This window comes from Ovis canadensis, chromosome 17 (assembly GCF_042477335.2).
Source record: "Ovis canadensis isolate MfBH-ARS-UI-01 breed Bighorn chromosome 17, ARS-UI_OviCan_v2, whole genome shotgun sequence".
NCBI classification, from domain to species: Eukaryota; Metazoa; Chordata; class Mammalia; order Artiodactyla; family Bovidae; genus Ovis; species Ovis canadensis.
Window position 1 is genome coordinate 50,918,064 of NC_091261.1, and position 17,585 is coordinate 50,935,648.

Below are 17,585 nucleotides of genomic sequence, written 5' to 3' on the forward strand. Positions count from 1 at the left end.
AGGTTGATTAACTAGTAACCTTCTCTTGAAATCACTGTTAGCTGTTGGGTTATCACCAAATGTTCTTTCATTCCTTATATCAGCTAATTGAAAATCCCTTTTCTACTAAGAGTTCTCACTTGGCTTAGAGCTTCAATTCTGCTTTATACCCTGTTTAAATGTTTGTGTTGTGTAAAGATTAACTGCTAAATGTTTGGGTTTGATTTAAAGTTATTGATGAAAGTTTAGTGTGCTTCCAAAAGTGTGTTCATTCATTCATTTTCTCAACAAACCTGGGTTGAGTGCCTTCCATTGTACTTTGGAAAAAAGATAATATCCCTGTCCTGGATAAGCTTATACTCTATTTGGATGACAAATAACATACTTTATTAAATAAAGATTCTTCTTTGGATAATAGCTCAGGACTATTTTTTATTGCAATGATTTACTTGTAAATTCAACTCAAAAACACTGTTTAGAGCTTATTGTACTTGCTATGGACTTAGAAGTTATATAGAAAAACCACATTGTAGGGCCCCAATGGAGCTTATGGTATTCTCCTTTTTCTGGTGGCGATTAGGACCCCAACCACTATGGCATGAGCGAGAACATTTGATACACTTAAAGGAGATACAAATGAGGTTCTACGGGAGAACCCAAGAGGAAGAGGCTAATTGCTCCTAAAAGAGAGGATGACCCTAGAAGGAGGGGCAGCTCTTTTAAGGACTCCTGAATAATGTTTCTTAAGAAGTTAAGTTTTTTATTAATAGTGCCTAGAACTTATAGACTACTTCTTTCTAATGATGCAGAATATTTCACAAGTTGCATTCTCTGTATTTTTATAATACCCTACTGAGATAAAAAGAGGTAGGTGTTAATTCTCTCACTTTACAGGATGGACCAAAATACTTTTTAATATAGTAGAGGCTTGTATTTTAAAACTTGATATTAATGAAATGTTATAGACATGAATTCCTGAGCTTGACTCCTACATTTACAAATGCCTGTTGGCAATTTCCATGGAGTGATCTTTAATCTACCACTGAAAAACAGCTAAATTGAAGTTCTAATCTTCCCCACTAACTGTCACCAAGTCTCCCCTATCGCCCTGTTACTCGGGACGGAAGCCTTGGAGTCACCCTGACTCCTTGCTTCTCTCTTGTTTTCTGTACCCAATCATTCATGAAGATCAGACTCCATTCTAGACGCAGATGTAGGGAATAGATGTGTGAACATGCGAGCGGGGGGAGATTGGGATTGGCATATACACACTCCCATGTATAAAGTAAATAACTAGTGGGAAGCTGCCGTGTAGCACAGGGAACTCGACTTGGTGCTATGTGATGACCTAGAAGGCTAGGATGGGGAGAGGGAGGGAGGCTCTCGAGGGAGGGGATATATGTATACATATAACTGATTCACTTTGTTGTATAGCAGAAATTAACTATGGGTTTTCCAGGTGGTGCTAGTGGTAAAGAACCTGCCTGCCAATGCAGGTTAGAGGTAAGACATGCCGGTTCTATCCCTGGGTCCAGAAGATCCCCTAGAGAAGGGAAAGGCAATTCACTCCAGTATTCTTGCCTGGAGAATCCCATGGACAGAGGAACCTGGCAGGCTACAGTTCATAGGGTTGCACAGAGTCAGACATGACTGAAATACTTAGCACACAGCACACAACATAACGCTGTAAAGCAACTATGCCTCAATTTTAAAAATACAATATTGTAAAGTAATTAACCTCCAATTAAAATAAATAAATTTATATTAAAAAAGGTCTGATTCCAATTTTTTCTTTATATCAAGGGTTGGAAATTGGCAGCTCATAGGTCTGTATACATCTCTTTATAAACGTCTATATGTTTGGATGCATGTGTGTATGTACTTTGAGCCAGGATAGCCTTTTCTAAGTTGAATTAGAATGCCTTCAGGGGCATTTACACTCTCTTCTTAGTCACTGCTATATCTACTTCCATTCCTCCAGCCCTCTTCCTCTTTTTCCTTTTACAAAAATTAATTAAATTGTTGAAAAATATATTCAAATTCTACTTGTGGAAAAACAAAAGATGAGATTAGCAACATGAGGATATTCATTGATTTGGATTTGCTAGCATTTCCATACAAGCAGTATTAGTGATAATTTTTTTCTTTAAAACTAGAAGAAACTCATCATAAATTTTTATACCTAGGTGTTCTAGTCATAATTTAAATCACATAAACTCTCCCCAGGAACTCAGACATTTTTTTGAGGGGGATATCTTTTTTCTGGCAGGACTAATTACTATGAAAATAGCTATGATGAGTCTAGGGTGAGACTGAATGCTGTCCTTAGTATATGGGAAAATGTCACCTTTTCTGGAAAACAGATCTTTGTGGCTTAACCTGTACTCAGCTCACTGACAAATTGGGTAAGCTCCCCAGATTCTGTTAATTTGATTATACCATTGTGTACGGGAACACTGAGCTGGAGTTCTTCCCTGTTCCTTGAATATGTCAAGCATATAAATTGCAGTGTTACGTGGTTGGGGTTGAAAAGGGCAGGACTTGCCAACATTTATCACCTTAAGAATTGCTCCTATCTCATCAGCAGCAGTAGCATCCACATATATACAAAAGGCAGAGCTGTAAGACACTAAGACACCTGTATGAAAACAAAAACTCAGAGAAATATTGGATTAAAATGTCTATCCTTTGCTAATTTCTTTTAAAAATTCAGCCAAATGTGTGTGTTTGTGTTGCTGAAGTTTGTTGAATTCAAATTAGGACTGGATCAATAAGTTGTTTATTATGAGCATAATTTTCTTTTACATGGCTAAGTATGAGTTATTTAGGGAAAAAAATGAACATCAAGTCTCTGGGTCAAGTGTGACTCAGAAGAGTTAGATTTTAAATGTGAAGTGATGGGATATTTTATCCAATTTATTTTGTTGTTGTTGTTCAGTAGCCCAGTCGTGTTCGACTGTTTACAATTCCATGGACTGCGGCACACCAGGCCTCCCTGTCCCTCACCATCTCCCAGAGTTTGCCCAAGTTCATGTTCATTGCATTGGTGATGCCATCCAGGCATCTCATTATCTGATGCCCTCTTCTCTTTCTGCACTCAATCTTTCCCAGCATCGGGACTTTTCCAACAAGTCGTCTGTTTGCATCAGATGACCAAAATACTGGAGCTTCAGCTTCAGCCTCTGTCCTTTCAGTGAATATTCAGGGTTGATCTCCCTTAAGATTTACTAGTTTGATCTCCTTGCTGTCCAGGGGACTTTCAGGAGTCTTCTCCAGCACTGAAGTTCAAAGACATCAAAATTCTTTGGTGTTCTGCCTTCTTTATGGTCCAACTAGCACAGTCATACGTGACCACTGGCAAGACCTTAGCCTTGATATATGGACCTTTGTCGGCAGAGTACTGTCTCTGCTTTTGAACACATTGTCTAGATTTGTCATCGCTTTCCTGTCAAGAAGTAATAGTCCTCTGATTTCATGGCTGCAGTCACCATCTGCAGTGATTTTGGAGCTCAGGAAGAGGAAATCTGTCGCTACTTCCACCTTTTCCCCTTCTATTTGCCATGAAGAAATGGGGTTGCATGCCAATTTATTTTACTTGCTTTATATTTTTATTTATACATGAGTGTATTAAAATTTATTTCTAATCATTAAAAAATTGACTCTTTTAATGTGTCAATTCTGGTGTTAAGAAAGCTTTGTATAATAGTTTGATCGTAGCTTTTTTTCTTTAGTAGCACATACACTTGATGGCATCCTTTGTTTAGATACAACATAGTGATACTAAATACTTTGTAAGATTGTTATGAGGGACTGAATAAGTGAGTACAGAGAATAACTTAGAGTAGGATTTATCATTTAATAAATGCAAATAAATATCAGCAATCATTATAATGACCAAGGAACAATGATATCATCTTGAATGACAATGCATTGTTACGCCTTAATTATGATACAGTTTTACAGGTGTTATACTGGCTGTCAGAATGAAACCTTTTTTTCTACTTACATGAAAGTCACATTTGAAGAAACTGATGGAACAGCTCGTAAATTGATCTCATCACACTCGAGCTCTAAACCTTGGCAAATACATTGCAGGGGTGCAGACCCGACCACTGAATAAAGAGGATATAGCAAGGAGAGGGGATGATGAGGGACCAGGAATAGGAGGGGAATGAAAAGAAAGAAACAAAAAACTATGAGAAAATCGTACACAAAAGTGTGTTGTGTCTTATGATAAGCAATTTGTGCAAAGCTTTAAATTAAGTTTCCAAAGTTTGCTTTAAACATTAAAATGATATTAGGACCTTAAGATAGGGAAACACACACATTTAACATACCAAGCATTAAAAAAAGTAGCAGCTTGCCTTTCTCTATTTGTTGGAAAATGAAGTCATCTGCTCTTATTTTATCCTTGGAGAGTAGCTATGTCTAAAGGTGACACAACAGTGTGTGATGGGCTTTAATGTTCATTTCAAAGCTGCTACTTAAGAATAAAGTGTTCCTTTTAATGGAATACTAAGCTTTTTTAACTAACAAGAAAAAGAACTTGACTATAAACTATAGTGCTGGTAGATTTTCTTATTAAATTCAGGAACTCTTCAAAGGACTTCTTTTGATTTATATAGGACTGCAAGGATGCCTACTGCTTCACTTAAGGAATTGAACATTTTTAATGCATAGCTATTCTGTTCTCACTGATCGGAGTTGGAAAGAGAGAGAAAATGTAATGTATGCCTTCGGCTACCTTCTGGGCTCCCGATATTGCTAAGGTTTATTAGAGATTTGGTGTGGTGTGTTCATATAGCGAAATGGGAGTATTATTCAGTGTCACAGATATTGTCCGATCCCTGACTTGAAGAATGGATGATGCCTCATCAAGAGCAGTGGGGCATATTCTCTTTTACGTTTACTTTGAAACCCTGCACTTAGAGCAGAGCTTATAGACTTTACCTACAGAAGCAGGCAAAGCAGGTACCGATCGCATCTTGGAGTCCCTGTGGGAGAGCTTCTCCTAACTGTTGCCCTATTACCACAGGAACATGTGTGGCCAAGTCAACCAACTTCCTCAAAGAAACCAGAAAGACAATACTTTTTATATAATTACCTACTTAAAAACAGTAATACTTAAAAACATTTAAATCATTATAGGACAGACAAAACTTTTTGTGAGAACTTTCTGTTTACAGACTTTTAGTCTAGAACCTTTACAGGAAAGTCTCTGGAGAGTGGAAAAGCATCTTCATGGCAAAGAAGACTTTCTGGTGGCGAAGATGGTGGACGATGGTGGGAAATTTGCACAGTGGGCTCCAGCCTTGGAAACAGAAAGGTATTCCTTTGCTCAGATATGTGGCCTCGGGTGTTTTTTGTCTCCTTCCAAACAACTCTGTAGATTCCCTACAGAATCCTGAGAGCTTACAATCATAATTTAGGTTTTGTGTGTTTTGTCAGCAGAGTCTGTGCCAAGAAGTTTTGAACAGTCTTATGGTTGTAAGTGACCATTTTGGCAATGGATCCCTAAAAATTAATTCTATCTACATTCCTGTGCTAACGTGTGTATTGTTGGGAGAGGACAGGGAGCTTTTGGAGGGGAGATGAAGGGCCTGAGGAGTTGGTACAAAAGGTAAAAATAGAAGGTGGAGAAGATAGCATTAATCTGGCGTGTTTTTTTTCTATTTTTATAGGCTGAGTTAAGATTGGTAATTCATATGTGTTGATAAGGAAAGTGAAAAAATAGCACCTAAATATCCTACCAGGAAAGAAGGATGAAGCAAATTATGTCACTTAAAAATTTATGGTGTTTTGAAAGATCTATAATATGAATACCTGACTATGCTAAAATGCTACCTGAAAATATGACAAGAATGGATTGCACTGAAAGTTTCAACTATACTAAAATAAAAAGAAAGATGAGTCATGAACCAGCAAGTTAATGCTGGTGGCTTCTGAGAGGTGAAATTATGGCTAAGTAAATAATTTTTTCCAAATCTCTATACTTTCCATATTCCTCAAATTTAAACTTTATAAATGTATTTGTTATGATGGATATGTTTTCCATGATATTTTTCTTGAGAGGTGACTTTATAAACGTGAGTTCCTCACATTCATCCAGTCATAGAGTATTATAAGCCAGTTAAATTTCTCAGTTAAGTTTCCAATAAATACTTATTATAATAAAATTGAATAAAGTGATACAGTAGAAACCTTAATTTAAATTTCACCCCCTAATTTTACAGTACACTTTACATTTAATTTTTACACTGGTTTTAAGTTTGAAAGAAGATACTGAATTTTAAATTACCACCCCACCCCTATCTTTCTTGAAAATTCTAATTAAAAATTATATATTTGCTCATTTCTAAGAACAGATAAAAATTTGCCTTTGTACTTTTTGAAGCATCACTCTTTGTGTAGCTGCATTTCTCTTATATAAGAATACTTAGGGAACATTTCTCCCAGAGCTTATCATCTGGCAAAAAATTCATTTCTCTTGCTGACTTGATCTGTTTTCCCCATTTGTTTGTTTTTGCTTTATAGACCAAACTATGAAAGTTATGCAACCTATTATTTTCCCTCTTTGACCTAATGACTACAAAATTAAGAACTAGGTAGTAAATTTTCTTATATAATTTTTCTTCTCTATCCTATTTACCATGGAATTTTTGTCTTTTATGTCATGTTAATGGGTTAAGTCTGTTCATAGCCATATTTTATTTTTATTGAAAATTGCCTAAATCCTTTTGGGAATAATGTAAAATATAAAGAGATTCAATTAACATTTAAGAAATGAAAAGGATATAGAATGAATCAAAAGAGAAAAATAAAAATGATATTTTGAGGCTGTATGGCTTAATCCATTAGTTTTACACTTGATATTAGTAGTCAAATTATACCTGTTAACTTTTTCCTTTTCCAAAAGCTTTCAGCTTTTTCACGATCAAGTAATTTGATCTCTCTCTATATATATTTTGGCCACACCATGCAGCCTGCAAGATCTTGGTTTCTTAACCATAGATTAGTTCCCTAACCCTCATCGAACCCATCCTCCCTGAAGTGCAAGTGCAGAGTCTTAGACACTGAACCACTAAGGGAGTTCCATGGTTTCCATATGTTGACAAGAAGACAACAAGTGGTTGAGGTAGACTGCTGAGTGACCTGTGAGATTAACAGGAGGGATTATATCCACTCAAAGTGGGGATTGTTAGCAGTTTTTATGAGTTTTATTTGAGCAGTAAAGGCAAAAAATATTTTTTAAAAATTAAAAAGCTGCACTTTACAATTTGTGGTAGAACATAAAGTGGAAAATGTAGTAAAGGATTCTTTTCCCTAGGCCCTTCCTTTTATCAAGGTTTTGAAAGCTCTGATTGAAATTACAACTTTAAGGCACACATTTATATGTGAATAATTTATCAGAATAAACCCAATTTATTTAAAAAGAATTATGTATATGGATCTTCCTGATTTTAGAAATTATAGAGTTTATCCTCAATGTTATATACCCTCCTACAATCCTTTCCATGGTTTTTGTAAGTTTTTGTTATGTGACCAAATGTGGAGTATAACAAATAAGGCTTTTTTGGTAGCTGTAAAGTATGACTTCTGGGCTTCCCTGGTGGCTCAGAGGTTAAAGCGTCTGCCTCTAATATGGGAGACCTGGGTTCGATCCCTGGGTCGGGAAGATCCCCTGGAGAAGGAAATGGCAACCCACTCCAGTACTCTTGCCTGGAGAATCCCATGGACGGAGGAGCCTGGTGGGCTACAGTCCATGGGGTCGCAAAGGGTCGGACACGACTGAGCGACTTAACAACTAACATAACTTAAAGTATGACTTAGACCCCAGAAGCTTTTTCACTTACAAATGTTAAAATCCCAACAGCTTCTCTGCTCTTCTTTCCATTTCCTTTAAACTGGAGTTGCTTTTATATCAGAGTTTACAGTGACTGTCAAAAGGGGACATGTAAAATAGAAGCCCCAATGCACTGATGTTAATTTTGTTCACATCAATACCTAGCATGATTTAGTCCTGTTGCACTTATGACCCCTGAGTCACTGAAAAATAAGATTCTCAATTTCAGGTAGTATGTCTAATAGAAAATTATAATTTTGCGAATAGAAAACTGCAATTAACTTCATAAAAATATTAAAAACACATTGTATCCAACTTTTAAGAACATGATATCTTACTATAGGCCCAAGACAAGGATGCTCAGCCCTTCTAACTACTTACAGCATTCAGATGTTTCTGCCACAATACTGGGATACAAGGAAGTCATTTTGTAGTTATTGCCATAATATCTGTCAAATTGTGTAGACCATCCGTTGATGTCTTCTAAAATAAAGATCAGAGAACAGAAAGCTTCAAGAATAAAAATATTCTGGAGTGTTGGGAAAAACAGGCTTTTTCTTTTTAAGATAATTTAATGACCTTTTGGAAACAGAACTTAAAAAAAGTAGATATAGATGTATATGTATATATATATATATATATATATATATATATATATATATATATATGGATGGCATCACCGACTTGATGGTCATGTGTTTGGGTGGACTCTGGGTGTTGGTGAAGGACAGGGAGGCCTGGCGTGCTGCGGTTCATGGGGTTGCAAAGAGTCTGACATGACTGAGCAACTGAACTGAACTGATATATACACATATCCAGGGCTTCCCTGGTGACTCAGATGGTAAAGAACTTGCCTGTATACAACTAATTGCTTTGCTGTGCAGCATAAACTAATGAGACATTGTAGATCATCTACACTCCAATAAAGATTAATTTAAAAAAGAAATGAGTGATCGACAAACAGAGAAAGATCATCTGGGAGCTTGTCAACAAGGAGAATTTCTGTCCCCTCGCCTAGAGATCCTGATTTCACAGGTCCCCTAATCTGTGGTTTCAATAGGCACTAGAGGTGATTCTTCACCAAGCAGTGTTTGAGCCACACATTTTTAACTTAATTTTGGAGTAAAGTTGATTTACAGTGTTGTGTTAGATTCACGTGTACAGCAAAGTGATTCAGTTATACATATACATGTATCTTTCCCTTTTCAAATTCTTTTCCCATTTAGGTTTTTACGGAGCATTGAACAGTTTCATGTGCTATAAGTCCTTGTGAATTGTCTCTTTTAAATATAACTGTAACAAATAGTACTTTAGATGTACTGAAACACAGCACACTGTTCTTAGCATCTTCATTTTAACTTCCCTCAGTCTCTTCAATCATGTTAGACTGATGTTGGAGATGGACGGCCATAGTTGTTAAATAGAAAAAGAAAAAATAACATGACCAGCATGATCTCGTTCTCTTTTTAAGGCACTGTGGTATCATGGATAGTGTTGAATGATTATCCTCTGAATGGTTACATATTTTCTCAGCCATTTTTTCTGATTTTGATATGAAACTCTTGTCTCATTAAAAAAAATGAGACCAAAAATAGTTTAAAAAAAAATCTTCATTTGGTGGGAGGGAAAAAATAATTTTTCCTCATGAAATTCCTCATGAACTTTCAATTATTTTTGAACCAGAGACCATGAGGCCAGTCATGAGATGGAAAGGAAGTGAGCTGGGGTGCAGGAGCAGCTTCTCTGTACCATCTGCAGAGGGTACCAGCCTTATGCCATTGCAGGTTGGGGATGGGTTTTAAGGGGATCCTTCCCAAAGGTACCAAGCTTTTTTCAGGATGCTGTTGGGGCTCTTTTAGGATGCATAAACATAAATAAGAGACCCAAGTTCAATCCCTGAATGGGAGAAAGGAATGGTTATCCACTCCAGTATTCTTGCCTGGAGAATTCCATGGACAGAGGAGCCTGGGGTTGCAAAGAGTCAGACATGACTGAGGGACTAACACTAACTTTCAAACATATAGACAGGTGATAGAAGTGATAAAAGTTTATCTTATGTAAGTTAGGATTAAATTTAAGTCTGGCATCTATTTTATAAGTTATTTCTGCTGCATATGTATAAATCAAACCTGAGATTGAGTCCAGATAGTGCAACTTTGCCTGAATTTGGTGAACCTAACCTCATCCATGGTTTTCCTTCTAATCAGACTTCCAAATTACATTTCCAGCCTGCACTTTATCTTGTATAACATGGAGCCCGCTCACTACAAGCATCTAGAACACAACATTCACCAAATGGAACTCATCATCTTTCTCCATATAATCTTTCTATTTCTCCTAAATTTTCTGGATTGGTGAATGGTCTGCTCAACTCAGAAAATTTTTTGAATGTGCTCTTATCCGATTAAATATAATGTATACAATTTTCCTCCATCTCCAGGTTATTTTCTTATTTTTCCATGGCTCATTAACTCTTTCATGAAGATTACATTTGGGAAAGGAAAGGTATTTTAACATAAGTGTTATGTATGCTTGTAAAATCAGGTTTCCTTTTAAAGTTTCACTAAAAATAAATTGGAAAGAAGAGACGTCATTTAAAGATTGTCTTTATAGCTGTTTCCATCCTTTAGTATTATTTATTAGTTTGAACATTTCTTTATTATGAAGGATTTCAAAATAAACATAAGTAGCAAGGCAGTATAATGATATCCCAGTGATATTTTTATGATATCTCAATGATATCATTATGATATCTCAGAAGGAGACGATTGATGGACCTCAAGTTTACCATCTGCAGACATCAGCTTGAGACTCCAACTGAGTGCCAGTAATTGGATGGACAAAAGATACACCCCAGAAACAGCAAACCAAGGGACCAGGTCAAAATGTCAAGCTGACCCTTCACATGGTGAGCAGAGTAACAGGAGGAAGGGAAGGAAACTTGAAAGACTGAGTTTGCTCAGGTGAGTAGAGATGGTAGCTTGTTGCGATTGTGAAGATTTAATGCATCCTTTTTTTTTTTTTTTTTGCTCTCCCACCATTCAGTTTAGAATGCTTTCTCATTCTTCAGAAGCTGGTAACTTAGTTCTATATTTTCCAGACTCCAAGTAGTTCAGTTCTTACAGATATATTTCTACCAGTGGGATGCACCCACGCGACACTGGAAGTTTGTAGACTCCATCTTGTGGGTACCTATTGCAGGTGGGACAGTTACCATGGTCCCAGCTTCCTGGGTAAAGAGCTGATGAGCCATAGTGGATGCTTCTTAATCTTGGGCTTAAAAGTATCATAGTGTTTTCCCCACTCCTGCTTCTATATTCTTTATAATGATTCTATAAACACATTCTTCTCTGTGTGAAACCTCTTTTTTTTCTTAAGCCTCTCAAACTTCAGAGTGGTTTCTGTTTTCTCCTCCCAGAAGGGGTTGCAGATAACAGTTTCAAGGATAATAACATTGTATTGGTTATCTGACCTGAATGGTTTTGAAGATAACAACAGTCCTATTACTATTAGAAAATTGTACTCTCACGGTCTATGGCACACTGTGACAAAAAATGTTGTTTAAATGATCACTTATGGCTTCCTGGACTATGTGCCTCTTTAAAAGATAAACTCTGGCAAAGCAGTTGCTATGGAAACTCATCAGAATGAAAATGAGACACGTCAAGTGTTGTGGAATGAAATGACTATGAGGATAGCCCTGGAGAGATTAAAGAGAGAAAATGACAATCTCAGGGTATGACGTCATCAGCTCAAGAAGGTTCAGAGAACCAGGGAGCTGCCGTAACTACCCTAAGATAACCTTTTATCTTTTGGGACCTTAGGACTCAGATAGTACTCAGATAGGACTCAAATCTAATGGGTTGCTAAGGTTACAACATTAGCTGAATTCACATTTTGTCCTTTCTTTTATTTATTTATTTATTTATTTTTGATTGCTCTGGGTCTTTGTTGCTGTGCACAGGCTTTTCTCTAGTTGTGATGTGTGAGCTTCTCATTGTAGTGGCTTCCCTCATTGCAGAGCACACACTGTAGGGCGTGTGGGCTTCAGTAATTATGGCACATGGGCTTAGAAGTTGTGGTTCTCTGGTTCTAGAGCAGAAGCTCAATTTTGATTCATGGGTTTAGCTTCTCTGTGGCATGTGGGACCTTCCCAGATCAGGGATCGAACTCATGTCTCCTGTGTTGGCAGGCGGATTCTTTACCACTGAGCCACAAGGGAAGCCCTTGTCCTATCTTTAAAGTGAACACTAGGACTCTGATTTGGAAAGAGAGGGACCCTGGGAATTGTAGTGAGACATTTGAGCATGTTCAATTGAATTTGCAGTCCCCTAAAATCCCCATCCCACTGAATCTCCCTGGCCAGCATAAGCAGCTGCCTTCTCCTGTCCGATGAGGTTATTTGTTTGTTGGAGGCTTGCTAGTTATTTTCAGTTCAGTTCAGTCGCTTAGTCATGTCCGACTCTTTGGACCCCATGGACTGCAGCACACCAGGCCCCTCTGTCCATCACCAACTCCTGGAGCTTGCTCAAATTCCTGTCCATCAAGTCGGTGATGACATCCAACCATCTCATCCTCTGTCGTCCCCTTCTCCTCCTGCCTTCAATCTTTCCCAGCATCAGGGTCTTTTCCAATGAGTCAGTTCTTTGCATCAGGTGGCCAAAGTATTGGAGTTTCAGCTTCAGCATCAGTCCTTCCAATGAATATTTAGGACTGATCTCCTTTAGGATGGATTGGTTGGATCTTCTTGCAGTCCAAGGGATTCTCAAGAGTCTTCTCCAACACCACAGTTCAAAAGCATCAATTCTTCGGCACTCGGCTTTCTTTATAGTCCAACTCTCACATCCATATATGACTACTGGAAAAATCATAGCCTTGACTAGATGGATCTTTGTTGGCAAAGTAATGTCTCTGCTTTTTAATATTCTGTCTAGGTTGATCACAGCACTTCTTCCAAGGAGCAAGCATCTTTTAATTTCATGGCTGCTGTCACCATCTGCAGTGATTTTGGAGCCCCACCCCAAATAAAGTCTCTCACTGTTTCCATTGTTTCCCCATCTATTTCCCATGGAGTGATGGGACTGGATGCCATGATTTTAGTTTTCTGAATGTTAAATTTTAAGCCAACTTTTTCACTCTTCTCTTTCACTTTCATCAAGAGACTCTTTAGTTCCTCTTCACTTTCTGCCATAGGAGTGGTGTCATCTGTATATCTGAGGTTATTGATATTTCTCCAGGCAATCTTGATTCCAGCTTGTGTTTCATTCAGTCTGGCATTTCACATGATGTACTCTGCATATGAGCTAAATAAGAACGGTGACAATATACAGCCTTGACATACTCCTTTCCCGATTTTGAACCAGTCTTGTTGTTCCATGTCCAGTTTTAACTGTCACTTCTTGACCTGCATACAGATTCCTCAGGAGGCAGGTCAGGTGGTCTGGTATTCCCATCTCTTGAACAATTTTCCACAGTTTGTTGTGATCCACACAAATGTTTTGGTAGTCAATAAAGCAGAAGTAGATGTTTTTTTGGAACTCTCTTGCTTTTTTGATGATTAAACGGATGTTGGCAATTTGATCTCTGGTTCCTCTGCCTTTTCTAAATCCAGTTCGAGCATCTGGAAGTTCTTGGTTGAAATACTGTTGAAGCCTGGCTTGTAGGATTTTGAGCATTGCTTTAGTAGCATGTGAAATGAGTGCAATTGTGTGGTAGTTTGAACATTCTTTGGCAGTGCCTTTACTTGAGGAAAATAACTTGCCAGCTTTCCTCAGGCCCCTTTATGACCATGCTTCCTTGTCTTCCAGTTCAGAGCCCATCCCAGAAGACACGCAGCAGTTGGAGCTAGGAAGAGAAGATTGACATCATAGACGATCTTGCTCTTTGATAATGGCAGGAAGCTAGGGAATTTGTGTGAGCACAGTTTCTGAGAGCACTGCACCAGGAGGAGGGACTCTAGCTGGGGCAAAGTGGGTTAATATGGGTTGCTGAATTCAGTCTGCTAGCTCAAGCTAGAGTTTGCAGATTGTTTATTTAAATGTGAATTCAATGTTGTCTTGGGTGAAATAAAGTTGAGCAACGGATGTATATGGATGACAAGTCACTGAAGGGATAGAGCATGAGGGACATGACCGCTGCATTGCAGGGCTGGAATAGACCTGTAGCAGATACTGCAGATTGACCCTCTCAACCTCCATTTGACAATAGCTTTCACTGGTGTGTTTTTGCAGACCAAGGCCTGAAAAGCTTATAGCATTTTACATCTCCATTACCGCCAGAATCTGGGGTGCACTCACACATATTTTGGGCTTCCCTAGTAGCTCAGTTGGATCTGCCTTCAAGGTAGGAGACCTGGGTTCTATCCCTAGGTTGGGAAGATCCCCTGGAGAAGGGAAAGGCTACCCATTCCTGTATTCTGGCCTGGAGAATTCCATGGACTGTATAGTCCATGGGGTCGCAAAGAGTCAGACACGACTGAGCGACTTTCACTTTCACACATAGTTTGGTTGGTAGAAGAGAGGTAGTAGTCATTTTCCTGCTTTTCTGTCTAAACAGAGATGTAGTGTTAAGAAGCGGTGGTGGCAGTGGCAGGGCATTGGGGACGTGACCAGGTGTGTCTCCATCTCTGGATAGGAGAGTTGGTGCTGTGCTCTTGGCTATTTAGGGGCTATCATAGGCCTTTGCTGATGCCTACGTTTCCAGCCTGTCTGAGAATTTTGTAAGCATCTAATTTCTGTTTGACATACCTTGAGTTTCTTGAATGAGACCTTAATAGATATAGAGACTGATTTAATTTTTGAATTAAAACATGGTTTAAGTGGCACTGGATATTTAACCATTTGGGGGAACTCAGGTGGAATCTCATGAGTGAGACCAAAACAGTGATTTTTTTCTGAACTGATGCACTTCAGTGTGGTTTGGTTCAGTGGGCTCCCTGCAGGAACGGTGGGGATAATTTCCAGCATCTTACTGCATTGCCCATGTGGGTTCTGGGGACGGGGTCAGGAGCCTTGCAGAATGCTCTGCTCTACCACACTCCAGAAACATCTATTTCTTTTCTTGGGTGTCAGGTTTTGAAGTCAACGGCATGGGTTGTTGCCCTTTCCTGAGTTAGCTGCGTATGATTTTTTAAGGCAAGTTTTTACTTTTAAAAACTGAGTGTGTGTCTTTAGATACAAGAAAGGATGATACTGTGAGAAATTTAAATTCTCTGATTTTTTAACAGAGAAATTGAATATTAGCACTTAGCACTGACAGAACTGGCATTTAGCAAGTATGTATTACTACTGTATTACTACTTTTATTTTATTCTCATGGTATCTCTATTTGGTCATTATTGCCAGCTCCACTTACAGATGGAAAAACTGATTCTGAGAAGTTTAAGTGATCTAAGAAAAAGGATTATTAAAACTAACTGAAGGATTTAAATAATAAAATTATTGTAATCATTTCTAAGCCCCAAATATAATTTAGTCAGTTTATATTCTTCTTACAGAAGTTTCAGCTTTTATACGACATTGCCTTGAAATATGTAACTGTTGCTGTTACCTATTGTTCTCTTGCCCGTTTCGCTTCCATTCTACAGGCTCTTACATCGGCACTGTGTGGATTATACAAAAATTCATTTAAATGACAATCAGAAGCTATTATTAAATAGCATTTAAGTTCATCATTACTGTTAGCCATGGAATCAATGGAAGTATTGTGAATCATTAAGGTATAACTGGGTTTCCCCCCAGGCTGTGCTAGTGGTAAAGAACCTGCTTGTCAATGCAAGTTAGACGTAAGAGACGTGAATTCGATCCCTGGGTTGGGAAGATCCCCTGCAGGAGGGCGCAGCAACACACTACAGTATTCTTGCCTGGAGAATTCCATGGACAGAGGAGCCTGGTGGGCTATTGTCCATGGGGTCGCACAGAGTTTTGACATAACTGAAGTGACTAAGCATGCATGCGAGGTATAACTAAAAAAAATTTTAAAGTAGATTAATTTTCATACTGTGGTGTTGGAGAAGACTCTTGGAGAAGACTCTTGAGAGTCACTTGGACTGCAGGGAGATCCAACCAGTCCATCATAAAAGAGATCAGTCCTGGGTATTCATTGGAAGGACTGATGCTGAAGCTGAAACTCTAATACTTTGGCCACCTGATGCAAAAAACCAGTTCATTGGAAAAGACCCTGATGCTGGGAAAGATTGAAGTCAGGAGGGAAAGGGGATGACAGAGGATGAGATGGTTGGATGGCATCACTGACTCAATGGACACGAGTTCGGGTGAACTCCGGGAGTTGGTGATGGACAGGGAGGCCTGGCGTGCTGTGGTTCGTGGGGTCACAAAGAGTTGGACATGACTGAGAGACTGAACTGACTGACTGAATTTTCATATGTTATTGAATTTTATACATTTATAAATGTTACAAGTAAAACACGTGGGTAAGAGAAGTCATTTGGCTCTGGATATGCCAAGGCACTGATTTTTCTATAGAAGAGTTTTTTTGGTATCTATAGCTGGATGGTGGAAGTCTGAGCGACTCAACCTTGCAGGCTGCCCGGGCTTGTCTGGGGCAGGGGAGGCGCTTCCCATGCTCACGGTCCTGTCCTCACCCATCCACCCGGACCTCAGCACACAGTGATGGGACTCAGGTGACGTGACAGGATGGCAGAGCCAGGCTTGCTTCCGCCGGTGGTGTCTCACTGCCGCTATGACATTCATAAGCCGGGAAGATCGGATGGCAGCCGGTAGACGTTGCTTTTCCTTTGCTCCGGTTCTTCAGCAGGCCCTATGTTTAACTGAGCTTTTACAAGTGAACTGTTTCAATTTCCGGCATCTTTACCATTAATAGGTGGTGCAGTGCTTCATATCACGGGCATTAGTAGCCTTTCTTAATGCTTTGTCCCTCAGCATCACTTCCTCGCCCTTCTGTCCTAAAGGGGTTCACCAAGAATGGTGTATCTGTAACAATTTAGTCCAACCAATCTAAGTAATGTAGTGACTTACACTGCTTCTCTGCTCTGTCCCTTTCTAATGCTATCTTTTCTCTCCTTTTCTACCTTATTCTACCTCAACACACACACACACACACACACACACACACACACGAGGGGGGGGGAGATAGAGAGAGAGAGAGGGAGGGAGGGAGAGAGAGCACAAAAAAGACAGGAAAAAGAGAAAGAGAGACGTGGAATGAGAGAGATGTGGAATGTGAGAATGCAGAAGGAAACAGGACGAGACGGCTTATGTAATATTTCCCCAAGTCAGAGCATATATCTTGTAGGGAGCTCTCTTTTTAAATAGTAACATCTTCAAACAAACAAGCTTTTTCATAATTAACATTTACCTTCCTTCCTGCCTTCCCAAAGCATTTTCTTCTTGCCACCCATTACTTCCTCTCACCAGAAGGCAGGAATAGAAAATGTAGCCAAAATTGCAAGATTGGAAAGTTAGCATTTTTAAGGAAACAGCTTTTGGCATATATATTTCTATATTTTAAATGCTATATCCTTCATATTTTAAGGACGTATGAGACAGTGAGCAGAGTGGTTTTTCATGCTTTAGTTATGATCCCACTGAAATAGATTCTCTGGTGTTTCTTGAAGCATCATGGAGTAAACTGCATGGTACTAAGAGGATACTATGTTACCGTATATGGTTTCTAGTGTGTGTGGGTAGTGAAATATGAACATCATTGATCAGATATATATATATTTACTGAAAATAGTTTTTTAAAGCTAAAAACATGTAATGATGCTCTGAATAAAAATGAA

At 38.7% G+C, this 17,585-nt stretch overlaps 1 protein-coding gene across 1 annotated transcript in view; it reads right to left on the reverse strand.

Moving 5' to 3' along the window:
- The window catches only part of RXFP1 (relaxin family peptide receptor 1), an 84,507-nt gene that overhangs the window by 53,345 nt on the left and 13,577 nt on the right, over window positions 1-17,585 (reverse strand). The window contains exons 2-3 of the mRNA XM_069557101.1: window positions 8,204-8,305; window positions 3,986-4,091 (exon numbers count right to left, since the gene is read on the reverse strand). Of these exons, the coding sequence (XP_069413202.1) occupies window positions 3,986-4,091; window positions 8,204-8,249 (152 nt within the window). The 5' untranslated portion in view covers window positions 8,250-8,305. The remainder of the gene's footprint in view (window positions 1-3,985; window positions 4,092-8,203; window positions 8,306-17,585) is intronic.